Source organism: Theropithecus gelada, chromosome 9, assembly GCF_003255815.1.
Source record: "Theropithecus gelada isolate Dixy chromosome 9, Tgel_1.0, whole genome shotgun sequence".
NCBI lineage: Eukaryota > Metazoa > Chordata > Mammalia > Primates > Cercopithecidae > Theropithecus > Theropithecus gelada.
This window is the reverse complement of record NC_037677.1, coordinates 90,021,394-90,048,611: the sequence shown is the minus strand read 5'-3', so window position 1 is coordinate 90,048,611 and position 27,218 is coordinate 90,021,394. Positions and strand designations below refer to the sequence as shown.

Below are 27,218 nucleotides of genomic sequence, written 5' to 3'. Positions count from 1 at the left end.
TTTTTTGTTTGGTTGGTTTTTTGTTTTCCTGGTTTTTTTTTTTTTTTTTTTTGGTTTGCTTTTAGTTTTTATCTCATGGACTAAGTAAACCCCTCTACAGTACTTTGAGTAAGATAATTTAATTTAAACTATAAAAATAGATACTGTTAGCCAATATTCATGTCATCAGTATTTAAGTTTTTAGAGTAAATAAATGTTTTCTTCTAGGACCATTAAAATAAATTACAATAGATTTAAAATGTGCTTGTATTAATTGAGGAGCTTTAACAAAGAATTTCTGGGAGAAGTCCAACTATCAGACATGTTACTTTATCTACCAGGTAATTTTAGAGTGATCATAGAAACCATTGGTCTGTCAGAAATTACAAATTACACTCATACTCATGTATATGTGGGAAAAAATAATGAAATCCTTCCATGTTATCCTTAAAATATTTTCATGCAATTCTATTTTACCAAGACTTAACTAGACCTTTCTTCAAAGAGTTTCTCTTTACCTCTCTTCACATATGGATGAGCTTCATTTCTTAGTGTTCTAGAAAATGAGAATTAGGCCGAGCATGGTGGCTCATGCTTGTAATCCCAGCACTTTGGAAGGCTGAGGTGGGTAGATAGCTTGAGCTCAGGAGTTCAAGACCAGCCTGGGCAACATGGTAAGACTCCTGTCTCTACTAAAATTACAAAAATAGCTGGGTGTGATGGTGTGTGTCTGGGGTCCCACCTATTCAGGAGGCCAAGGTGGAAGGATTGCTTAACCCTGGGAACTGGAGGTTGCAGTGAGCTGAGACTGTGCCACTGCACTCCAGCTTGGGTGACAGAGCGAGACCCTGTTTCAAAAAACAAGAAAGAAGGAAAGAAAATGAGAATATAAAGCTGGGGGTGGTTTCTTAAAGCCCAGTTATTCCAAATAGACCATTTTAGTCATACAGGCCAAATGACAGATATATAGTGATTTTGCCAAATTAATTTGACAGTTACAAAATACGGAAACATTCCACTGGAAAGAAAGAGGAGATAGTCTATCAATCCATATAAAGAGAGAAGTACCATAATGCCAAAAACAATACTGGCCTGAACACCAAATAATAACAGTAAACACTTCCTTAGTTCTTGCTACCTACCAGGCTCGAAGTGCTTTGTGAATATTCTTAATCTCTTCACAACAGACCCCAGCACAGAGAGGTGAAGTAACTTGCCCGAGGTTAAACAGCTAGAATGTGGCGGAACTGGTGTCTAAACCAGTGCAGCATGGTTCCAGAGTTTGTGCTCCTAATCTCTGCACCACACTACATTACCGCTCAACAGGGAACCCAGGTTCATTTCCTGGCTTCCCCACTTTGGCAGTCGTATAATCCTAGAGACTTAACATCCGTGAGCATTTGTTTTCCATATAGGCATAATAACAGCTGCCCTGCCTAACTGCCTAGCACTTAGTCTATGCTCAGTTAATATCTGTGGAATGTTGAATCAAATGAAATGACAACTGGGAATGCATTTTAAAACTGTAAATTGCTGTTAAAATGTATTGTTGTATCATTGTTATTATTATGTAAAGTCGTGAGGCTAGCTCCAGGTAAAAATAGAATTGCAAACCTAACACCAAATATGGCTATCAGTCATTTCAGAAGATTGAAATATTAGAAAGCAATAATTGGACAAGAACTCAAGTTTTAGACACTACACTATGCCTTATATAACTCTTCACTTAAGTCATCTTTTTATAACATTTTCTAGGACAAGAAAAGTGGTGTTTTACAAAGCATACATAAGTAATAAAAAAATTGTGATTTGTTTTGTCAACATAATGAGTTCACCATAGCAACTAAACTTTTAAAATAGCTAGAATGAAACAATGGGTGTTGACCAGTTTAAATTACAATAAACAGATTATCTGGATCAAAATCAATGTTTTTGTTTTTGTTTTTGTTTTGAGATGGAGTCTCACTCTGTCGCCCAGGCTGGAGTGCAGTGCCACAATCTCGGCTCACTGTAGCCTCTGCCTCCTAGGTTCAAGCAATTCTCCTGCTTCAGCCTCCCGAATAGCTGGGATTACAGGCACCCACCACCACGCCCAGCTAATTTTTGTATTTTTTAGTAGAGATGGGTTTTCACCATGTTGGCCAGGCTGGTCTCAAACTCCTGACCTCAAGGGATCCGCCCATCTCGGCCTCCCAAAGTGCTGGGATTACAGGCGTGAGCCACCGTGCCCGGCCCCAAAATCAATTTCTTACTTGGGACATTTCACAGAAGCCTATTGGACATATCAGTCCAGAATCTCTGAACCAAATCTTCTGGATACAGGTTCTTTTCAACCTGGTCTGGATTACCAGGGAGGGGAAAAGTAAGTGGGGCCATTTTGATCCCACTTAACCTGCCCCTGATTTTGGAACAATGATGGCCTTCCCTTTGGACTTGGGGTGATCCAGTGGCATACTGACATCAGGGAATCACTTTATTTGTTCACTGATGAACTCATTGCTATGTTCCCAAAGTAATGTTTATTATGTGACTCAGGTACATGCTTGGCAAATTAATAATAGTTAAAGCCAACCTTGATTGCTATACTAGGAAAAAAAGTAGGGGGAGGGGGGAATGTGTGAAAATGCATTAAACTTTTAGACAAGTTAACATAGCACATTAAATCATTTTAACAAGCAAAACAGACTGCTGAATTCAAAGAAATAATTCCTTGGGACGGAGACTTCCTCGTCTCTACCAAGTGTCAGATTGTGCAGAGTATATAATCTACAACCAACCAATTAAATCAAATTTATTATGCACCAGTTGTTTTAGTGCATATTGCTTAATTTGTAAACCTGGACACTTGTTGCTATTTAATAAATGTGAAAGAAAAAGCTATATATAAAGAAATACATAGAAACATATGTGACAAATACTGTTTATTATACCTTTTTCTAATCCAAAATAATAAAACAGCTGTATTAAAGTTGACAGATTATCAAAAATTCTCTTACTTTTCAAACTGAGTCAATACTGGATTTTTAAAAATTGATATAATGAAGAAAAAGGGTTTATAGTCACCATTTCAGCACCGCTTCCTTTGTATATAGCACTACATATCTGCATTTCATTCATACCTTTTTCTTCTCACTCATTTTCATTTTTATCTAAAAACATGTACAAGGCTCCTAATTGAAAAACTCTTTCTTAATTCTACATTCTTTTAGATTTTCTCTATTCTCCCTTTCACACCTGAGGTTCTTGAAAGAAGAGCTTCTAATTGACTTATTAAGTTGCGGATATAGATTCATATAAAAGATCCCATTCCTGTTTTTGTGTTAGTTGCTAGAAAGCACTTGGCCAAATTTGTGGCCTATGTCTGATAAACGTTTTGGCCAAATTTGTGGCCCATGTCTGATAAATACAATAAGGTACATTTATGTACCTTATGATATATATTTTGGGTATGTATGGCCTCTACTATGCTTCATCTCATTTTTATTTTTCTATTAGTCCTCATTTTCTTTAGTATTGTATATATTCTTCGAAGCTCCATCAAATCCTCTTTGGAACAAAGTGGGACATACACACGCACACACACATGCACACACATGCACACACACACACATGCACACAAGTTGGGTTTTTTTTTGTTGCTTAGTAGGTAAACACAGACTCAATGATCCTTTAATTAGAGCAAAAGGTCTCAAGATGTGCCCAGCACACAGGAGAAGCAAGGAAGTCCTTTCAAGACCTACTTTGACAACTCAAAACAACAGTGGAAGAGAAATTGATGGAGAAGTTATGCTGATGTACATTTGTATTGACTTCTGATATTCAATCTCCTAGACCAAAGAGATTGCCATAGGTAACAAGAAGTGAAGGAGGGAAGGCAGACAGCAATGAGCAGATCCCAAATAGAGGGCCTGGAGCTTCACGGGCTTCACTCAATATGAGCTTTACCAACTTCCAGAAAACAAAATCAAAGAGGTGTTGATATGGCTGTGTGTCCCCACCCAAATCTCATCTTGAATTGTAATCCCCAGGTGTTGAGGGAGGAACCTGGAAGGAGGTGACTGGATCATGAGGGCAGTTCCCCCACGCTGTTCTTGTGATAGTGAGAGAGTTCTCACAAGAGCTGATGGTTTCAAGTGTGCCACTTCCTCGCTCTTTCTCACACACTCTTGCCTGCCACCATGTAAGACATGCCTTGCTTCCCCTTACCCTTCAGCCATGATTGTAAGTTTCCTGAGGCCTCCCCAGCAGTACAGAACTGTGAGTCCATTAAACCTGTTATCTTTGTAAATTACCCAGTCTCAGGTAGTATCTTTATAGCAGTGTGAAAACTGACTAATACAGGTGTGTTCCTTAGAATTGGTGAGAAAATGTTTGAGCAACAAATTGGAAGCTGAGGATTTCCCCAGCTCATTCCTGCCCTTTCTCCACGGTACTCAGCAGATAGTTGGCTCCATTCAGGGATGAGTAATTTTCAGAGGGGAATAAGTGCAAAACCTATGTGTAAAATGACCACAAGAACACAAAATAATCCATAGAGCCAGTGCAATTCCAACCAGAATACCAACAAGTTTGTGTATGTGTGTTGGTAAATTGACAAATCAATTATAAAATTTATATGAAAATGTAGAGTCAAGTACTGGACTCAATTAAAAGTTGAATTAAAATAAACAGTAGTGGAAATTACAGAGCAAAATGTAATTTTATAAATATCAATAATGGTAAATAAAAAAATTAATACCACATAAAACAGATATGTGGGAAAAAGTATACCAATTCCTTCATATTTCATAGAAGGGAATTAGTAGATACTGTAAAGTTAACACATATAGCTTAAAAATGTCAAACATCTAAATGCTCAGCTACAGCTTTTTGTAATTTTTTGTAGTCATTTGTTACTCATTTTAGAGGGCTCTTTAAGAGCTGACATTTCTTGGATAAAGACACCATTATGTGAAGTTCTGCCATTTCTTCCATTTCAAAAACATTTCTTCTGTTAAATTCAAATAAAGTCAAATGCAATACCTTTTATTTAAGATAAAGAGATTCTACTTAGTAATGAAAAAGAATGAATTGGCTGGGCACAGTGGCTCACACCTGTAATCCCAGTGCTTTGGAAGGCCAAGGAGAGAGGATTGCTTCAGCCCAGGACTTCAAGACCAGCCTAGGCAACATAGCAAGAATGCATTTCTACGAAAAATACAAAAATTTAGCCAGGTATAGAGATTCATGTCTGTTGTCCCAGCTACTTGAGAGGCAGAGGTAAGAGGATTGCTTGAGCCCAGGAGGTTGAGGCTGCAGAGAGCTTTGACTGTGCCACAGCACTCAAGTCTGGGCAATAGCGCAAGACCCCATCTCTAAAAAATAGAATGAATCATGGATATACACAACATGAATAATCTAAAAATTATTATTCTGCATGAAAGAAACCCAACGCAAGAGTGTGATTGATTGCATAATTATTCTAGTATTGTGCTAATTGTATGATTGCACTTACATAAAATCTAGAAAATGCAAACTAATCCATAGCAACTGAAAACATTTCAATGGTTGCCACCTAGGGCTGGGAGTGGAGAGTGGGATGTGCTGTGAAGGGGCATGATATGAACAATTACTTGGGTGATACAAGTGTTCTGCATCTTGATTGTGGTGCTGATTTCCCAGGTATATAAATAGTCAAAACTCATGGAATTGGGCACTCTAAAGATGCAGTTTAGGCTAGGTGTGGTGGCTCACGCCTGTAATCCCAGCACTTTGGGAGGCCAAGGTGGGTGGATCACCTGGGGTCAGGGGGTTCGAGAGCAGCCTGGCCAACATGGCAAAACTTTGCCTCTACTAAAAATACAAAAATTAACCGGTAATGGTGGTGCATGCCTGTAATCCCAGCTACTTGGGAGGCTGAGGTGCGAGAACCTCTTGAACCCAGGAGGCAGAGGTTGCAGTGAGTCGAGATCACGCTGCTGCACTCCAGCCTGGGCAACAGGGTGAGACTCCGTCTCAAAAATAAAATAAGAGATGCAGGTTATTGTACATATACTTCAATGAAGTCTATTAAAAACCAATTCTGACTTTAAAAAAATAGCTTGGGTAGTGAGATCACATTTTTTCAAAAGTCCCTTCTCTCCATACTTCCTGTATATATCCACAGGGTGACTGCAATGAGGTTTATTAGATGTTAATGAAATACTGATTTCTGGATGGTAGGATTTGAAGCAATTTAAAAAATATTTGGCTTTGATGTTTTTCCTATTGTTTGAATTTTTATAGTGGGCCTGTGTAACTTTTGCAACTATTAATGAATATTGAAGACATATGTAAGTAAGTAAGATTCCATTTGTTTTTGAGCATTGTGTTGAAGACATTATGTGGAGACAGGTGCACCAGACGAGAAAGGAGACCTACTTCCCAGCCCCTGGCCACGGGCCCTGACTTGCTCAGCTGCTTTCATTTGCTCACAGAAAGAGTCTATTTTATTTTCCCTGACTATTAAAATGGCAATAGAAATATGAATTCTGCATAGCACACCCCAAACAGGTAGAAATGGCTTTAATTCATTCAGATTGTGGCTCTCGAGTTAGCTGAGGCCAGGGAAAGTACAGGCCGTTCTAATCTTCAGTGTGGTGCCTATGACACCCACAAGAGAATATTGCCAACGTGTTCTTGCTTTGCTAGTGGCAGTACACAAGGTATTTGATTTCTCCTTCACATTTCTATGTGTAAAATGGGGCAGACTGATGGGGTTGGTATGAAAAAAGCATAAATAAAATTATCATACACTTTGGAAAGAGATGTTCTGAATAATAACAGGATTTTGTTATTTGTGCTGAGCAATATATTTTGTCATTTCTGTAGTATATTCTAGTATTAAAATTTATACTCATGCAAATTCGGCTAACAAAGTTTCCACCCATTCATTCAGGTTAAAGCATTGATTTCTGTCTGGTTTAGAGTATAGGCAGTTCTGTTCCTCAAAGCAGTGGATCCATCTCTGCTGGGATAGAAGGACATTGCAGTTCAAAGCCTTATAATATGCAAAACAAAATGTCTGAGTAATGCCCACAAATGCTGAAATTACTGAATAAATCCCAAGGATTTCCCTTATTTAAAAAAATTAAAATTTTTAGTGTGTATATTTTCTTTAGACAGTGAAAAAAATAGAAGGACTACATTGTCTCCCCAAAATGTAAAAAGAATATCTGATAGGTAACAGTCTTTGTGTGTGTGTGTCCAAGTTGACTGCTCATAAACAGGCTGTGTGTGACTGCATTGCCTAGCGACTCTATTGACAAGGCTTTAAAAGTCTGCAATTAGCAGATTGAATGGTATTACAGAGAGGTCCTTGAAAAGATGGTATAGATTACTGAGATGCAATATTCCTCTTTAGAAAGAATAATAAGTCTTTATATAGCCATCAAAGCCAGTTCAGACTGCAAAGTAAATAACATTAAAATACTTCAGATGGAAAACTGTAACTCTACTCTAAACTGCAAAATCCCAGAAGGAAAAACATTTAAGATACTAGGAGCCTTCCAGTGTTAAGCATTTAGATATTTGGCTGCTGTTTTAAAACTGTATTTTGTTTTAGTAGGTAACTGTATGATTATGTGACACTACCTCACTGTGGTATCATATAAACAGTGAGATTTACAGAAAATTCTTACTCAGAAACCGAAGATTGTCCCAACCAGCAAAACAAAGACTTTCAACCAATTAGGTAATAACAATTTACTCTTACATTCCTGAGTTACTTTCAGTTCCGCTGCTGCTTTTAATTCTCATAGAACAGATGTTACCTATGCTGTAAATTCTGCTGCAGGGAGAGATTCTGTCTGCGTATCAGAATTAAAAACGTTCTGGTTCACAATACAGATTTCCAGGCCCAAATTCCAGAAAATCTGGTCAGTAAGTGGAGAATGGGGCCCGGGATCTGTGTCTTTTTTTTTTTTTTTTTTTTTTTTTTTTTTTTTTTTTGAGACGGAGTCTCGCTCTGTCGCCCAGGCTGGAGTGCAGTGGCCGGATCTCAGCTCACTGCAAGCTCCGCCTCCCGGGTTTATGCCATTCTCCTGCCTCAGCCTCCCGAGTAGCTGGGACTACAGGCGCCCGCCACCTCACCCGGCTAGGTTTTTGTATTTTTTAGTAGAGACGGGGTTTCACCGTGTTAGCCAGGATGGTCTCGATCTCCTGACCTCGTGATCCGCCCGTCTCGGCCTCCCAAAGTGCTGGGATTACAGGCTTGAGCCACCGCGCCCGGCCGGGATCTGTGTCTTAACAGCTGCCTGCCCCTGCCCTGTTAAATGAATGAGTCTGAAAGAGTTGGTCCAGGTACCCATTTCTGAGAATCACCATCTGGACTCATACAAGGTTAGCGCTTTGCCAAGAGCATTGCAGAATTAGAAATGCCACAGCAGGTTTGGGATGGCAATGGTGTTGGGTGCTGTGTCAATCACAGATTGTTAAAACAATGCAAGCAGTTTTCTTGTTTTTCCATTTGTCTGCCCAGTTGCTCTGCCTTATGAGATTTTCCTGCTTGGCTTATGAGGACCATCTTGGATTTTCATTACCTAGAAGAATTTAGTATTCTCTCTAAACTTGGATATCTTTCTGTATATTCTCCCTGAGCTTTTAATAGAAGATTATTATTAAAACTGAGAAAAGCCCACTCTCCAGAGGGCTCCTGTATCCTAATGAGCGTGTGATTCTAAACAAGTTCACTGCTTGTGACAAAACAGTGCTCCCCTCAATCTAATGACTCACCTTAATCATTTTTGGTTTGGAACGTTCTTAAGAAAGTGTAATTAGACAACATCCACAACTTTCCACATGCCCATATATCCCTTCAATAAAATTGATCAAGAGAAGAAGAATGACTACCCTCTCTGGAAGATTAGTAGGACAGAACATGTGCAATTCACAATGAATTCAAAGGGCTCAGAGCCGCTCCTGCAGAAAGCCCTCTCTGATCCCACCCTCTTTGCCCCTTTCTGCTGCCACAGTCTTCACGCAAATGTGGTTTCTCCCTTTGGAACTCTCAGAGCATGGTTCAGTGCCTCTCTGATGGTGGCTAAGTCATGCCTACCTCCATGATATAGTTTGGATCTGTGTCCCCACCCAAACCCCATGTTCAGTTGTAATCCCCAATGTTGGAAGTGGGTCCTGGTGGGAGGTGATTGGATCTTGAGAGCGGTGTTTCATATGAATGGTTTAGCCCCATCCTCCTCGGTCACAATACTGAGTGAGTTCTCATGAGATCTGGTTGTTTAAAAGTGTGTGGTGCCTCCCCGCCACCTCTCTTCCTTCTGCTCTGGCCATGTGAAGTGCTTGCTCCCCCTTCAGCTTCCACCATGATGCTAGGCTCCCTGAGGGCTGCCCAGAGGTTAATGCTGCCATGCTTCCTGTACAGCCTGCAGAACCGTGAGCGAATTAAACCTCTTTTCTTTATAATTACCCAGTCTCAGGTATTTCTTTATAGCAATGCAAGAATGTGTAAATGCACTCCACTATGAAAGCTTGACTTTCTTAAAGGCATAGACCATGCCCTACAGCATATGCCCCATGAATGAATAAGAAAATCAGTGACCATGTTACCTCCTTTCCCCTTTACATTTATATATGCTTGGGGTGCACAGAGCCCTTTTGCATCCACCGTAAGCTTTTTCTTCTTTCCCTACAGACCCACAGAGATTCTGTGACTTTCCATGGCTCTCTTCACCTGTCTCAGCTACTTCCAACTTGGTTGTTCAAAAACTGTTTCAATATGGCAGTTTCTATCAATTGACTTCAATAAGGGTATACACTATCAACTGCTATAACTCAAGGCCACCCTTTTTCCAGGCATTTTCTGTGGGTTAGTGCTTTGATCCAGAACTTGTGTTTAACTGTCCTAAAGAGAGGTTTACGTACCTCATCCTGCAACAGAGTCTTACTGTACTCCAGGTGGTGCCTCTCCAAAATAGAAGAACCATGAAGTCTTGCTAATGGAGACGTGGATCTAGAAGGAAAACAATATGCCATGATTCTAGCTGTTTAAAAATTACACATAGGTTCCTATAATACAGAATCTTTATTGTTTCAGGATTTTTCTTAATGTCTGTCTTCTCCCTCCCCACTCAATTATCTAAGTGGTCAAAAATAACATATTGGAAAAGATTTTCTAGATTTAGAAGATGAGAATATGCTCTTTTGGAAAAAGAAAAAACCCTAATTTGTTGAATGCATAAATGATTGAATTGTTTAAATTAAGGAGTTCAGCTCCATGTATCTAAATTCTTTAAGTTCCCTGGGGCTTATGGCGGTGGACTATGACTTATAAAACGTATGGCAAACATGTGGAAGCCCATAGATTATCTGCATAGAACCAAGATGAAAAGCACTATAAGGTAACATTTCTCTCCTCCCCCAAGACAGTGACATAAATGTAAGCTTAGAGTTCCCATTTATTAACAATTAGATCACAGTTTTATGTAAGTAGGGGTCCCAGTCTTTTGTACCCTGTTTTTCTTCAGTGCCTTCAGGGTAAAAGAGGCTGACATCAAAGGTCTAGAGATTATGTGAAGACTGTCATGAAAATATAGAATAAATTTTAAAGAAAGAAGAAATCAAAAACATGGCTGGCAGCCTTAGTAGAGAAGTTTTATTTATTTCATGGAGAACAAAACTTTAGTCTGGGAGAGGTCATTGCCAGGTTACTGGCAGGTCGGGGAAAGCAAATACTTTAGTTGGGGAATAATTAGGCCATATCTAATAAATATTACAATTGATAATAATTTTAACACATATTTAAACAACTACTCTGTGTTGGCATTGGAGATTTTTTTTTTAAATGAGTAAATCCCAGTTTCTATAACCACCAAGCTGTTCTCTATCTTATGCGATCCACTTTTGAAGCCTTCATATATGAGTGAGAACGTGATATTTGACTCTCTGTGCCTGGCTTATTTCACTTAACAAAATAATCTCCAGTTCCATCCGTATTGCAACAAATGACAAGATTTCATTTTTTTGATGGCTGAATAATATTCCATTATATATATGTATATATATATATGTAAATATATATATACACACACACCACATTTTCTTTATTTGAAGATAGAGAGTAGTTTGGTGGTTATCAGAGGCCAGGAAGGGTAGGGAGGTGGGAAGGATGAAGCCGGGTTAATGGTTACAAATGTACAGGTAGGTAGAAGAAATAAGACCTAGTGTTCAATAAATTAATAGAGTAACTATAGCAAACAACAACCTATTGTATGTTTCAAAATAGCTAGTAAAGAATAATTTGAATATTCCCAGCATAAAGAAATAAATGTTCAAGGTGATGGATATCTCAATGACCCTGATTTGACTATCGCACGTCATATGAATGTATCAAAATATCATGTACCCCAAAAGTATGTACTCTATTATGTAGCAATTTAAAATCTATATTTTAAAAAATGAATAAAGCTCAATTCTAGTTAGAAAGGAGTGGTATCTTTAATTCCTTTAGGTTTAGAAACATTAGTTTAAAAATGTTATTGGGAAGTTAGATATTCATCTGATCTCAAAATAACATTTTGCATATTACTGATTAATTGCAAAGGAGAAAATATTCCTTTACATAAAGAGATCCGGCCGGGCACAGTGGCTCAAGCCTGTAATCCCAGCACTTTGGGAGGCCGAGACGGGCGGATCACGAGGTCAGGAGATCGAGACCATCCTGGCTAACACGGTGAAACCCCGTCTCTACTAAAAAAAATACAAAAAACAAAACTAGCCGGGCTAGGTGGCGGGCGCCTGTAGTCCCAGCTACTTGGGAGGCTGAGGCAGGAGAATGGCGTGAACCCGGGAGGCGGAGCTTGCAGTGAGCCGAGATCGCGCCACTGCACTCCAGCCTGGGTGACAGAGCGAGACTCCGTCTCAAAAAAAAAAAAAAAAAAAGACCTTCTGGACATCATCCATAAATAAAATTGGTATCATGGGCTTCGTGACACAATGCACTGAGAAGGACACAACATCATCTATGTAGTATTCCTGCCAAAAAAATGTTTAATCTGAGTATATTAATCAGGAAACAAGTGATTAAATCCAAATTGAAAGATACTCTGCAAAATAGTTGGCTTAGACTCTTCCGAAACGTCAACATCCTGAAACACACAAAAAGGTTGAGCAACTACTCCAGATTAAAGGAGATTAAAGATATTTGACAACTAAATGCAAAGTGTGCTCCTTGATTAGATATTGAATTAGAAGGGAAAAAATAGCTATAAAGAACATTATTGTGGTAATTGGAAATTTTTGAATAAACATTTTATATTAGATAATATTATTGTACCAATACTGAGGGTGATCATTGTATTGTGTTTATGTAGGCGAATGTCCTAATTCTTAATAAATATATGCTGCAATATTTAGGAATGAAATCTAGTATCTGCAGCCAACTCACAAATGATTTAGTGAAAAAAAAAAGATTTAGTTGGCCATGTACAGTAGCTCAGGCCTGTAATCCTAGCACTTTGGGAGCCTGAGGCAGGAGGATTGCTTGAGCCCATGAGTTCAACACCAGCCTGGGCAACATAGGGAGGCCCTGTCTCTACAAAAACAATTTAAAAGTTAGCCAGGCATGGTAGCATATACCTGTAGTCCCAGCTACTTGGGAGGCTAAAGTGGGAGGATTGCTTGGGCTCCAGAGGTCAAGGCTGCAGTGAGCTGTGATCGTGCCACTGCAGTCCCTGAGTGACAGGGTAAGACCCTGTCTCAAAAAAATATTTATTATTTATATACACACACAGACAGTCACACACACACTGACAGTCTGCAGTCAGGAAGCCCTTCTGTCACCACATGCTCCTACAGTTGTGTTCACAGAGGAGGAATGATGAAAGAAAACCAGACCAATGCAGAAGGCAGGGTGTGGCTGCGTGCATCTTTCCTGCAAACCTGGAGGCAAGATGCCAGCTTCAATCCTGCTACTTCCTGTAACCTAGGGAAGGTTTGACTTCATCTTTTGAGCTCATCAGTTAAAGTGGGGGATAATAGTACCTCCTATATGGCACCTCCCTTCACTGTGCTGTGAAGGTTAAATGAGGCAGTAGGTATCAAGTCCTTAGCTTGGTCTCCAGCACACAATAGATGCTCAATTTGTTCCTCCGGAACTGAATTGGCTAGTATACTACTGATAAGAAGGAGGATCAGAACTTCAATGACTGTCAGGGGACTTGGATTCAGGAGGAGTGAGTGGCCAGTATAGGCTGGAACCTTTGAGATGGAGATGTCTCTTGCCTGAAGTCTGGATGGAGATCGTCTTTTCAAGACAAAGTCTAATAGTAGGCAGAATTGCTGAAGATGAGGAGTCACTGCTTACAAAGTGCTTTTCGCGCAATGAAATTATATATGTGAAACCTGCCTAGTAGGCACTTTCTTTAGTGGGCTTCACATATGTAATTTCATTTGATTCTCATAACAATCTTTGAGAGGTCAATACTTTATCCATCTCACAGCTAAGAAACTGAATCTCAAATAGATTAAATGACTTGTCCAAGATCCCCCAATCAGGAAGTAGTTGGTCCTCACAAACCCCAGACTCCAAAGACTGTTCTGTCTACAACACTTCACTACTTCTGGAGAGGGGTAGGTCATGTGTCAGAAATGAGAATGAAGTGTGGCTGAGGCAGATAGACCATCTTAAAACCCATTATCAAGAAGCTGGGCTGGCCACGAGCAATGCTGGTGAATGAAGAGTGCCAATGACATCATAACAATAACAGTAATCATAATGCCTAGTGCTTGTTTGTTTGTTTGTTTTCTGAGACGGAGTCTTGCTCTGTCGCCCAGGCTGGAGTGCAGGAGTGCAGTGGCGTGACCTCAGCTCACTTCAACCTCTGCCTCCTGAGTTCAAACAATTCTCCTGCCTCAGCCTCTAAAGTAGGTGAGATTACAGGCACACACCACATTGTCCGGCTAATTTTTGTATTTTTAGTAAAGATGGGGTTTCACCATGTTGACCAGGCTGGTCTCCAACTCCTGACCTCGTGATCTGCCCGCCTGAACCTCCCAAAGTGCTAGGATTATAGGCGTGAGCCACCATGCCCGGCAATCATACCTAATATTTATTAACTGCCAAGATCCTACCTTGAGTTGAGGGCTTTATATCCATGATCGCATTTAATCTTTACAACAACCTTATGTTCTGGGTACCATTATTATAATTCTTACTTCCCAGATGAGAAAATCGCAGCTTAGAAAGCTTAAATAACTTGTGACCCAGTGAATCCAAATCTGCCTGAGCCCAGAGCCTGTACCCTTCTTATTGTACTTGGGGCAAGAGAGAAAGATGGCATCAATGTTAAGATAGAAGACCAGCTGAAGGAGAGTTTGGTAGAAGCAAAAAGACCAGGGAAGTGAAGGGTAGTGAGCCCAGGAGTAGTGTCCTCTAGCCTGAGCTGGGGAGTACTCCATAGGAGTGTACAAGTGTAAGCCTAGCATTCGTGTACCTTATGTATTTGTTTTTTATTTTTTATTTTTTTCAAGACAGAGTCTCGCTTTGTCGCTCCAGCTGGAGTGCAGTGGCGTAATCTTGGCTCACTACAACCTCCGCCTCCTGAGTTCAAGCATTTCTCCTACCTCAGCCTTCCAAGTAGCTGGGATTATAGACATGTGCCTATAATCCCAGGTGTGCCACACCTGGCTAATTGTTGTACTTTTAGTAGAGACAGGGTTTCGCCATGTTGGCCAGACTGCTCTTGAACTGACCTCAGGTGGTCTGTCCGCCTCACTCTCCCAAAGTGCTGGGATTACAGGCGCAAGCCACCGTGCCCAGCCAGATTCATGCACTTTAATATAGGAATTCAATACTCTGATTAAACAAAGTTGAGAGAAGAAAGCCTGAAGGCCTATAGGAAGAAGGCAGAGGCACATCTGGAAATGAAAACAGAAAGGAAAGGGAGATGCAAGCACCTAGGGAGAAACAGCAATGTTATCGTGAAGGCAGAAGCTTGGGAGGGAATAGAACCCAGCCCTGGGATTTCCAAACATGGCAAAGAGGGATTGACTGGGCCAAGGAATAGGGAGAAGCATTTTTCTCGCTCTAGGTACCTTCCAATGTCCACCAATACAGGTCAACATTGCACATGTGTTCACTTACTTCATCTGGTACAAATTATTAGTGCCTCTGTGGTCAATATCATGGCAGAAAGCAGCAGCAAGCATGGCAAAGGCTTCAAGATCCGTGTAGTATTTCTTTAATCTTCCTGTCTAAAAAAAAATAACATAAATACATAGATCTAGAATTTATTTGAATTAACATATCTCTATACCAAGTGCAGCAAGGCCTGCCTGCAGTAGAGAATAGGCCCACTAGTTTTTGGAGCAAGCTCACTTTATTTGTTGTGAGTATTGTAGCATTGTGGGTAATGACTGAGCTTTCCTTTAAGAAGGTAAGTATGTGAATGTCTGAGTGATCATCCCACCGGTGCTCAAGGATACCCACGTTCCCTGGAACTCATCTGCAGCAGAGAGGGGTTTGTGCCCTGAAGTTTTAAATTACTGGTCTAAAATGATGGCCCATACCTATTTCTCACCATGCTCAAATGGGAAATCTGCAGGTTTACAAGGATTTACAACCCTCTGCACCTACCATCAGCAAAGTAAACATGGTCTGTCCCACGTTGAACCCATGCCGCCAGTTGTGGTAAGTGACAGCTCGGTACCCTTTCCTCACAGTGTACATCCATCTGGTAAGAACCTAAAAGAAGACAACACCATTCAGACTTTGGAATAGAATGCTAAAGGTTAGAAGGTCTGTGGCAATCTTATCTAAAAAGATGTGTTGGTCTTGTTGACAGGGGTTAAGCTGATGTATTTAGAAAGTTAATAATAATTTAAAATTCAAACTGAGTCCATCTTTTGAACCACAGAAAACATCAGTGAAGCAGAGCCACATAATCGCATAGTATTTTAAATTGAATACCATCTGACCTCTACGGGTACTTTGAATTTCTCCACCACATTTATTTCAAAAAACAGTCGTATTCCACATTGAATCAATCCGTGCTCTGTAATGGGGAAGTCACTGAAGCGGAATTCGTACAGTTCTGCAGAGCGTGGGTCTGGCAAGTCCTCTTTCTGTTGAGATAAGGATGGATTGTTTCAGATTACATTCATCTGTTTTCCCTTTCCACTCCCATAGCCAACATTGAGTGTAAACCAAAATTACAATAACACAATGTGTGATTCACTGAGCCACCATGTGCCAGGCACTGGATGATGCAGTTTGCACAGATTATCCTCCCGGCAGTCCTACACGATTGTCTCCATTTTACAGGTGATGAAACTGAGACTTGGCTATCTTAAAGACTTTCTAAGTAATGGGATACCATTCCAAATCCAACTCCAGTAGCTGTTTTCTTTCTATGCTGCAAAATAAAATGTTTTGTTACAAAAGCCTTACTCATTTTCAATACTCAACTTTTTATCTGTTCAGGAAATATTCAGTAAACAGTAAACGACTGCTTAATTCAATTCTTTTGAATTTTCTTTATGTGCTCAGTGACAGTTTTTCACTAGAATGTGAGCTCCCCGAGGGTGGGGATCATCTGCTTATTTGCTGCCATATCCCAAATCCGCAGGGCCAGTCCCATGAAGGTGCTTGGGAAATGCCTGTTGAATGAGTGGATGGATAAACCAATGATTGCCCTGCAGTACAAAGATATACTTGCAGACATTTCACTTAACTCACATCTGGTCAGGATTCCGGATTATGTGAAAAAGCAGTGAAGTAGACACATGGCATTGCTGCGACTTCAGAATTAAAAATATGGATCTTGCCCTTAAGGAACTTAACTTATTAAAGTGACTATAAAATATAGACGAGTGAAAAGTAAGCACTTAGAATAATCAGAGAGTATGGCCAGTGCTCCATGCTGAGGGATAAGCTGAATGTCCTTGGACAGGTGGGGAAATTAAATGAGGAGAGATGCTGGAGGGACATGCATGCAGCTGAGCTGGCAGAAGGAAGCGGAGAGATTCCATGTGGGTGAGAAAGTGCCAAGAGGCAGAAGTTAGCAACGACTATGTAGGTCTACCAGACAGACCTGCAGGAGCAATTCAGTTCAATGGGTATTTATTTGAATGTGTACTATGTCCTTACTAGCGCACTGAGGAGGACACAAACATAGGGAAAGGCAGGACACTCCCCTTAGTTAAGTTTAATGTTTTTCAGGGGACAGCCATGCTCTACACAGATTTCAACACCGAATGGTATATAGCTATTTAAAGCAAAATTATGGTTTCCAGTCCCCCCAGTCCCTGGGCCTGGGCTGGCCCCTCACACTCTTGCACAGAACTGTTGCTATACCCAGAAAATCAGCCTTCCCTGGAGCTAACATTAAAGTGCAGGCCTGGAGAAAGACTCACGTACATGAAGATGGAAAAATAATTATGTAGCTGAGAAATGATGCCAGGATAATTTTGGAGAACTCCTCTGAAATATTTGTTACATTCCTCAATTTTATGCAGCAATGATATGGGATTTGCCCTGAGTAGATTTTACATTCAAAATAGGCTGTTTTTGTTTTGTTTTGTTTTGTTTTTTAGGAAGTCTACTGGTTCTTTGTCCACTTTATTGCTTCTACAACATGAGATCCTTCTTCCTTTACATAAGAAATTAGAGAATTTCTAGTGACACGGATGTCAGTGAATGTTTTGTTTTCCAAGAAGATGTCTATTGTTGAGGGCAGGTGGGGAGAAGAAAGGGTGATCTTCTGGGCCAGGCTGAGAGGATGGTGCTCAAAGGGAGAGCCAAGCAAAATGGGAGAAAAGGAAACCTCAGATGACATGAAAACATGGGGGTGGGAAGTAAGCCCCGAAAAGGGGTCAAAGGCCAACAGTCCTAAGGTAGCAGAGCAAAGGCCCCGGGTGGGAGGACAGAGCCCATAAAAGATGGAAAGGGAGAAGGTGAGATAGTCGATGTGTCTTAGTTTAGAAAGAACACTCGCATCACAGATTGGAAAGAGACAGTGGAAAACAGGTTATAGCAGTTAGTAAGGAAATTAAGTGTGATATTTCCATTTCAATCAGATGGAATTCAACCCTCTGAAATTCAAGGTCTGGGGGTCTTGGTAAGTATCCCAGGATTTCATGTGATTCCAGAAGAGCCACATTCTAGAAACAAGGGCTCCACCCTAATAGGAGGAATAAAACCAAAAAAGACCATCCCAGATGAAATCTAAAACAATTCTCTCATCTGCCGGGGGAAACTCTAACCCTCTTTGCAGAAGGATAATATCACTCAGAGCCCCTACAAGTTTTTATCTATAATATCTGATTTTTTATTTTAAAAGCATGAGGCATGCTTTAAAACAGGATCAAATGACTAGAACCCAGGTGTAAAAATGAACAGTAAAATCAGATCTATAGGTGATTCTGGTATTAAGATGAGTACCTTAAAAGAATACACACCAACACGTTTTTTAAAATACAGGGAAAAATAGTCAAAATAGATCAAATGATGAAAAGTTTTAACACAGAGTTAGAACCTTAACAAAAGAATTAAATGTACCTTCTAGAACTGAAAAAAATCTCTGAAATTAAGAATTTATTGAGCGAGTTTAACAGTTGATTGGACACAACAAAAGACAGAATTAGTGAAGTGGGAAAGTTAATTTCAACCAGAAATAATAGGGATGGCCTACTGGCAACAACAGGAAAGAATGGAGCCTTCAGACTCCAGAAGAGAAGCTAGAAATGGCAGGGGGTGCCAGTGCCTAGAAGGATCCATGCTCCACGCTAACTCTGTCATGTCCTCTGGGGTGGCCATGGTGTCATCCAAAGCTATTAAACTGTGCCTTGATATCCCTACATTCTGTGCCTGAAGTCCCCTAAGCGGTAGTCTAGCCTAGCTGCAATTGTAAATTCTCTGTGGGAATTGGACCAGAGGCGACAAAGATGAAGAAAAGCAGGGAACCAAAAGATCAATCTTTAGAAGAATTCTTTCTTTTTAGCCTTGAGAAATATCAGGAAAGAGAAAACTCAATATTTACTTGAAAAACAAGAAAGCATATCCTAATATATTATTGATTTCTATATTATCTATTTAACAGGCATTAAGGTTAGAAAGAAAACACTTACCAAAATTGCAACAAGTTGTTTTTCTTCACAGTCGTCAATTACATCAACATTTAACTTCTCTTGAAATTTCTAAAATGTAAAAGCAATTGAGGTGTGAAATTCCTAAAGGAGAAGATTTCCATCTGATTCCTCTACTATTACAATCTTAGTTAAGATATCTTTAAAATATGTGGGAGGAGGAGGCTGGACAGATCCCTGGAGCCCAGGAGTTGCAGGATGCAGTGAGCTGTGATGGCACCACTGCACTCCAGCCTGGGTGAGAGAGTGAGACCCCATCTCTAAAAATAAGTAAATAAATAAAATATACTACAATGAGTTCCATGGCAAAGATGCATTCTTTGTCATGGATACAAAGACCTATAGCACCTGATTATGAAGATTTTTTTTCAAGAAATAATCTAATATATTTGATTTTTAAAATTCCCTCAAAATGGTTACAGTAGCTGGGTTTTTTTTAAAGAGGTGTGGGTTGTTTGCACGTAGGAAAGAGCAAATGAGTGGTTTACATTTATTTTTCCATTAGCTTATCACAGTTCCCTTTATTCCCCCCAGATCTTCTCATCTTTAACATCTCAAACTCTCAAACTGAGTTACACTCAAACCAGTCTGCAAAACCAAAAACCACCTTGCTCACCAAAAACAACCCACTCCAGCAAAACCACACACACACACACACACACAAAGCCAGGGAAATAAAAGAAATAGAGATGGTGGGCACGTGATATTTTTCCCTTCATTTTGTGGTGATTAGAACATGGTTAGCAAATATCCACTTGCTCCCCCATCATCTATAAGGTTGGTCTTCGTAATGTGACTTTCTTTGACCAGTGAGCATTTTGGTGAATGTGATGTGAGCGAAAACTTGAAGTATGCCTGCACAATTGGGCTTGCTCTCTTGCACTTCTGTCATCTCTGTGAGAAGGACATCTATCAGGTAGCTCCTGGTCCAAAAAGGATGAGAGATACATAGAGCAAACCAAATTCACAGCTTGGAGCCAAGTCCAGCCACTGTCAATCAAAGCCTGGTCAACCCACAAATGTGAGTGAGAGTTAGAGGTTCATTACTGCATGCCACTGAGGTGTTAGGGTTGTTGTTATGCAGAATTATATGACAATAGCTGACTGATACATTTCCCTTCCTAAAATATATTTTTTTTCTTGCTACAGCTCCCATAGCCCCAGGGCTATTTTGAACGAAGTGCTATTCCAGTCAAGCAGCTGTACTTCCAGTAAGGGTCTCTGTACACTGGGCCATCCATGTCTTCTTCCAACCCCTCCTTCACTGTCTCTCTCTCCCAGTCCAGGAGTAAACCATTCGCATTTGTCAGACCCATGGGTAGATGACTTCTAGAATATGTGGTTAGGTAACACCTTATGTCCACAGGACTGAATTTCTCACTTACCAAAATGGACTTAATTTCTTCAGGAGTGGCTTTGGTTTGGTTCATGAGCATTTCCTGAGCAATGTCCTTTCTGTTTTCTAGCTTATTCATCTTATCGTAGGTGTCAGTATTTAAAAGAGACCATCCAAGAAATTGTGTGAGAGTCTGAAACAGATAAAAGGTGATTCCAATTCTCTTCAGTTCAAGCAAAATTGGTTTGGAGGCAACAATCTGCATGCTTTTCTATCAATCTCCCTTCCATCATCAACCACCCTGTTCCTTCTTTTAATTTAAGAAAAACATACTAATAATCAGCTTCAGACAATAAAACTGGCTGAGTTATTGCTTTTTAAAATGTACCATGTACCATGAATACTTCGTTAGAAGAGAGCGGGGTTACCAACACCAGTATAATCAAGCAGGACCTAAAAATTAGGCAGGGTGCTGGGAGTAAGAATAAGAATGAGAGGCAATAGGAAGGAGGAGTGGGAGAAGGAAGAGGAAAATCGTCTTTCCCGTTTTCCGAGTATTATAACAAATTTTGGTTAAGCTAAAATTTTGTACTTTGGTAGAAAATGTTGCAGTTTATAGAAGTCAGGAAATAGAAACGACAAAATAACAGCGTATTGTTTACAGCTATGTGTGACTCATGTCTTAATGGCCCTTCAAAATATCATTCCAGAATAACAAATAATGATGCGCCCTCTCGTGTTTTGTGAATTGCATTGACTTCCATTATCTTATGATTGCACTTACCTCAGTAATGTATTCATCATGCTCATCGAAAGGTTTTCCATCCTTCCTGTTGTAAAATGTAGCCACTCCCACAATATCTTCTTTCTTGTTGACAATAGGCAGCGACAAAACATTCTTAATGACCCAACCAGTTTCATCTACAGGTCCTTTCTACAAATGAGAAGGGACCTCAAGTTATTATTATTTTTTTTGCCTTTTATTTTGAAATAATCATAGATTCACAGGATATTACAAAAGAAATGTACAGAGAGATTTCAGGTATCCTTCACCGAGTTTCACACAATGGTAACGATGGTTAGACAACTATAGTACATTTTCTACTGTCTTGTGTAACTATAGTACAATATCAAAACTAGAAAACAGACATTGTACAATCCAGAGCTGATTTGGATTTTACCAGATTTGTGTGCACTTACTTGTACATGCATATGTGTGTGTGTACATATAGTTTCATGCAAATTTATCCCTTGTGTAGATTTTCAACCACCGTTAGAATCAAGATACAACACTATTCCATCACTACAAGACTCCCCTGTACTCCTCCTTTCTAGCTACCACCCAACCACTTGCCACTTAGTTTATTTTTAATTTAAAGAAAGAGGCTGGGCACAGTGGTTGGAGCCTGTTATCTCAGCACTTTGGGAGACCAAGGCAGGTGGATCACCTGAGGTCAGGAGCTGGAGCCAAGCCTGGTCAACATGGTGAAACCCCATCTCTACTAAAAATACAAAAATTAGCCAGGCATGATGGCGGGCACCTGTAATCCCAGCCACTCGGGAGGCTGAGGCAGGAAAATCGCTTGAACCCAGGAGGCAGAGTGCCACTGCACTCCAACCTGGGCAGCAGAATGAAATTCTGTCTCAAAAAAAAAAGGAAGAATAATCTTTCAGCGTTAGATGTGCAATTCCTACTTTGTGTCAGAACATTGCTAGGGCCATTATATGTACTCTAGCACATCCAGTAGAGTGAACTAGAACCAAGTGTCTGTTTTCTGACAATTCTAACCTTTTCCCTTTCTTTCCCAAGCCTTGGAAAGTGCTTCTTACCACTTTGTTACCTCACTTTTCCCTTTACACTTTTTCTATCCTCCAACACTTGTTTAGCTAATTCCTTATATAAAATTCTCCTGTTGAAATGCTAGTGTGGTTTTAATTTTTCTGACTGATCCATGAAGATAGTCTTTCATTCTGTGGTGTGTTGAGTTGAGTAAACATTTGTCAAGGCTCTATGGTATGTCAGGATCTGGGGCAGTTGCTGAAGGCACAAAGAATAAATCACCGGTCTTACCCCCAAGATGCTTAGGGTCTAGTGGAGGGATACAGGCACAAAAGTTTAGGAGTGTTTCTCAAAGTGTGGTCCAAGGACCATGTGCAACAGATTTGTTTTAGCTTGTTTCATTTTCTTTTCTTTTCTTTTCTTTCTTTTTTTTTTTTTTTTTTTTTTTTTTTGAGACAGGATCTCACTATGTCGCCCAGGCTGGAGTACAATGGCACAATATTGGCTCACTGCAACCTCTGCCTCCCAGGTTCAAGTGATTCTCCTGCCTCAGCCTCACGAGTAGCTGGAATTACAGGCACCGCCATGCCTGGATAATTTTTGTATTTTTAGTAAAGATAAGGTTTTACCATGTTGGCCAGGCTGGTCTTGAACGTCTGACCTCAAGTGATCCACCTGCCTCAGCCTCCCGAAGTACTGGGATTACAGGCGTGAGTCACCACGCCTGGCCTGGGCATGCATCTTCAATAAGCTTCCCAGGTAATTCTGATGCCCTCTGAAGTATGAGAACCATGATGTAGCATTTGCACAGTATGTAGCTAAGGCAAAGGTAGACAAGCACTCAACACACCACATTGTTTGTGCTTGAAGACTTCCCGTGGCTTAGTCATCCTTACAGGCCCCTGTTAAGTCTTGACTCTCCCATGAAGCCTTTTCTAATTTTTCTAACTCATAAAGAACTTTTCTGTTTTGGAATTCCAACTGCACTTATAGCCTGAACCACAATTTAGCATTTAGACTGAGCATATAGTAAGTGCTCAGTCTAAGTAACTTGTTACTACTCTATGTAGTCATTATATGTGGAGTGAAAAGCAGAAGAACCAAATCTCAATGTCTGTGTCCTGATGGTCAAAGCTTCAGAAAAAGATGCAGTGCACAGTGCTTGCAAAGCCTGCATCTTTGGAAAACACTGAGAAATATTTATGTACTTATGCCATCATACGGACCAAGGACAAAATCAATAATAGAAAATATATCACATGCATGCGAAAGAATTTCATGTGTATTTGTTAAAGCTTCCAAAATAAGCTTTGCTGACTGCTTCTCAGTGTTTCAGGAAATATTCATTTGCTACCAGTTCATATTCTTGTGTTTTGCCATTTGCTAGAGCTTGTTGACAGACAAGTGACAGAAGGAACCTAAGGTTTAAGAAAAATTAGTAGGACAAAAAACTGAGGAAATGCTATGCACTTTTCCTCCTGTGAATTGGGATCACTTTCACTGGTGTTAAAGGAAGACCCCTTAGTCCACTTCAAGGAACACTATGGCAGGCAGAACAATGGCCCCCAAACATGTCTATATCCTAATCTCTGGAACCTGTGAATATGTTATCTTACACAAAACAGGGGAACTAAGGTTGCAGATAGAAGGACAGTTGCTAATTAGCTGACCTTAAGATGGGGAAATTAGCCTGGATGTTCCAGGTGAACCCAATGTAATTACAATGATCCTTAAAAGTAGAAAAGAGGTTGGAATCAGAATGGGAGAAGGAGCTATGATGACAGAAGCAAGGTCAGGGTGATGGTGCTGCTGGCTCTGCCAGGGGAGGGGTCACCAGGCAAGGAAGGTGGGCGGCCCTGAGAAGCTGGAAAACATAAGGAGATGAATTCTCTCCAGAGCCTCCAGAGAGCAACAGAGTCCCACCAGCACCGTGATTTTAGCCCAAGAAGACTCATTTTGGAATTCTGACCTCCAGAACTGTGAGATAATACATTTCGTGTGGTTTTAAACCACTCAGTGGCAATTTGTGACAGCAGCAATAGGAAAGGAATCCATTATGCCCCCAAGGAACATAGTCCAAGAACCACTGCCTTTGCAGGTTTGCTCTGATGGCAGTTCTTTTTATATCACTGGCTTTTCCATCAAACTTCTCAGGTGCAAAAAGGAATCGTAAGAATCACGGTGGGGCCTGAGCAAGGACAGAGAGAATCAGAAGATGGAGCACAAAAGGAGGGTGGTGGTTTGGGGAGGGTGGCCACCCATCCTAGTCCGCTCTGCAGAATGATGCACAGGTGACACTCTTGAGGCGAAGTGGGGAGGGAGGCTGGGGATCCTGAGAGAGACGTCAGATAGTGATGCAGTCCCGACCTGTGCGAAGGAGAAACGGAAGGATGGAAGGTTGAGGGGAGCCCCTTAGACTACCGTGCGGTTCTGAAACTGTTTGCAGAACTGTTAGGCATTCCTAGGGCCAAAGCTGCCTGGCAGGGGATCTGGCCGTATTCCAGGAACAGGCCTGCTTTACTGTACCTGCCACACTCAGTTACCAGTTGGGAGTGGCCCGTGGAGCCTGTGGCCTCAGCGCAGATGTGACCATGGATTTCAGTCCAGCAGCCACTGCACAGCTACACTTCCCACAGGTGGAGATCTGAGAAGCACATTTTCATGGGCACCACACTGATGTTTCCCAGAGAACTGGGAAATCCCTGTGGCCTGGAGGTTTATCCCACACTGGGGACTCCCCAAGGCCCCAGGCCTCCTCTCTGCCCAGGCCATCAGAGCACATCAGAGCAGTAGCTGCAGTGGAGCATGAGAGAAAGCAAAGGGCCTCAGATTTCAGAGCAACCTGCGTTCTCCTGGGCCAGCTCCATCCCCACTCCCTGTTTAGACAATGACTGCTTAAGGTTCAGACTCTAGAAAATCATTGTCCCCCTTTTGCTGGTATGCATCCTATCCTGACATCCACCTGCCGTAAATATAGGGGTCAGGCCTGGGCACAGCATGGTCACAAATAAGCTTCAATTGCAAGGAGGAAGGAGCTAGAGCAGCCATATGGTGTTTACATGTTTTCCATGTCAATCAGCAAAGGGAGAAGCAGACAGATGCACGTAACGCAGCAAGTGTGTACAGCTTTCCCCAAGGCATGGTGTGGTTCTGCAGCTAAGGAGGCACGCCAGAGCCTGGGGAAGCCTGGCTTTTCCTAAGAGGCAGAGATGGGGCTCTGTGTGTGAGAGAGACAGAAGGACCCCAACGGTACCCACCGGGGAGGGCAGTCTCTATTTCTGACTGAGATCAGAGCTCTAAGGGGATGTTTTTTTAAACGCAGGACAGAGAATAACAAGTGCCCAGAGGCAGAAAAGAAGAGGCTGCAGAGCCAAATGCCAGTTTATCTCTAACAGTCAGGTTGGGAGGAGGTGATGGGTGGGGAGTGGGTGGCAGAGATGACAGGTGAGGAGGGATGGGCAGGTAGAGAGGGGAGTGGCAGAGATGACAGGTGGGGGGTGACAGGTGGGGAGGGGGTGGTGAAGACGACAGGCTGGCCCTTCTGGTGGGCTGGATGAACTCGCGGCGGGGAGGGATCAGCTCAGGTCTGTAGACGGGTTCCAGCAGGAAGCCCTGACGGGGAGAAGTGGGTCAGCTAGAGTAGCACATACAGAGGCTGATTACCGAGAGCATCTGGTGGTAAGTGGAGGCAGATTCCCCAGGCAGTGGGTCTCTGCACAGTGGAGAAGGAAGGATACAACCGACTCTAACAGCAGGAGAAGCTCTAAGGACTCAATCAGAATTGTTGATTTTCCTGAGAACAGTTGCAATAAGCCGCGGAGAAGGGCTGCTGAGAAAACCACCACGAGAGCTGGATTCAGGATGTAGGATGTAGCCAGCCAATCATGCATGCAGAGAACGTTTACTGAGCATGAATACTGTGCCAGGCACCGTTGCTGCCCTTAGATCAGGGGTCCCCAACCCCTGGGCTGCAAACCAGTACTGGCCCATGACCTGTTAGGAACCAGGTTGTACAGCAGGAGGAGAGCAGTGGGCACTTGGGTGAAACTTCATCTGTATTTACAGTCACTCCCCATTGCTCGCATTACCGTCTGAGTTCAGACTCCTGTCAGATCAGCAGCAGCTTTAGGTTCTCATAGGAGTGCGAACGCTATTGTGAACTGCGCATGTGAGGGATCTGGGGTGTGCCATTCTTATGAGAATCTAACTAATGCCTGATGATCTGAGGTGGAAGTTTCATCCCAAAACCATCTCCCACCCCACCCCTATTCTGTGGAAAAACGGTCTTCCACGAAACCGGTCCCTGGTGCCAAAAAGGTTGGAGACCGCTGCCCTAAATGACCAGGAGTGTGAGCAAATGGAGGAGTGGCAGGTCCCCTCCCTGGCCTTCTGCCTTTTCTTTCTTTTCTTCCTTCACTGAAGAATCTGCTACTTGCTGGCCCAGCCAGGGTGAGTGGGAGATGGGCCCGTGTGTGCCTGTGGCCACACCTGAGCATCAGGCGGACTCTGGGGGTGGAGGAGAGGCCAGAGCATCCGCCCTCCTACCCCAGCCCTGAGAGGTGAGGCCTGCCCCAGAGTGCAGTTACCTGAAATGTGAAGTATTCATCCGCAGAGACATTCATCATGTTACAGATCTGGAAGGCAAGAGGAGACAAATGTTCTGAAACATTGTGTGGTGGAGCCCTCTCGACCCACAAAGCAGAATAAGAAAAGACGCATTGGAAGTAAGGATTTCCCACATGGCTCTTGACTGCTCGCAGGCAAATGGACCTTAGCTAGGCCACAGCTGCTAACAACTCATTCAAGACAGCTTCCCTGCTGCTAATTAAATTACTGGAGGACACGTGGTACCGTCTCTGCCCCTTCCCACTCCCCCAGACTCTAGGGAATCCCCTCCAAATTCAAAGCAACAGGCTGCTCAGGCCAAGGAGAGGAGAAAGCTGAGAAATCCTAGCTCTATTACAGCCAGTATGAGCAGCAGAGCTAGGATTGCTTTTTTCTTCTTCC

The 27,218-nt window shown here is 41.7% G+C and overlaps 1 protein-coding gene across 1 annotated transcript in view; it reads right to left on the bottom strand.

The window, feature by feature from the left end:
* PDE6C (phosphodiesterase 6C) overlaps positions 1 to 27,218 on the bottom strand; it is a 53,320-nt gene that overhangs the window by 9,925 nt on the left and 16,177 nt on the right. The window contains exons 8-15 of the mRNA XM_025397169.1: positions 26,798 to 26,845; positions 21,216 to 21,365; positions 20,481 to 20,624; positions 19,078 to 19,146; positions 15,928 to 16,074; positions 15,587 to 15,694; positions 15,095 to 15,204; positions 9,877 to 9,964 (exon numbers count right to left, since the gene is read on the bottom strand). Of these exons, the coding sequence (XP_025252954.1) occupies positions 9,877 to 9,964; positions 15,095 to 15,204; positions 15,587 to 15,694; positions 15,928 to 16,074; positions 19,078 to 19,146; positions 20,481 to 20,624; positions 21,216 to 21,365; positions 26,798 to 26,845 (864 nt within the window). The remainder of the gene's footprint in view (positions 1 to 9,876; positions 9,965 to 15,094; positions 15,205 to 15,586; positions 15,695 to 15,927; positions 16,075 to 19,077; positions 19,147 to 20,480; positions 20,625 to 21,215; positions 21,366 to 26,797; positions 26,846 to 27,218) is intronic.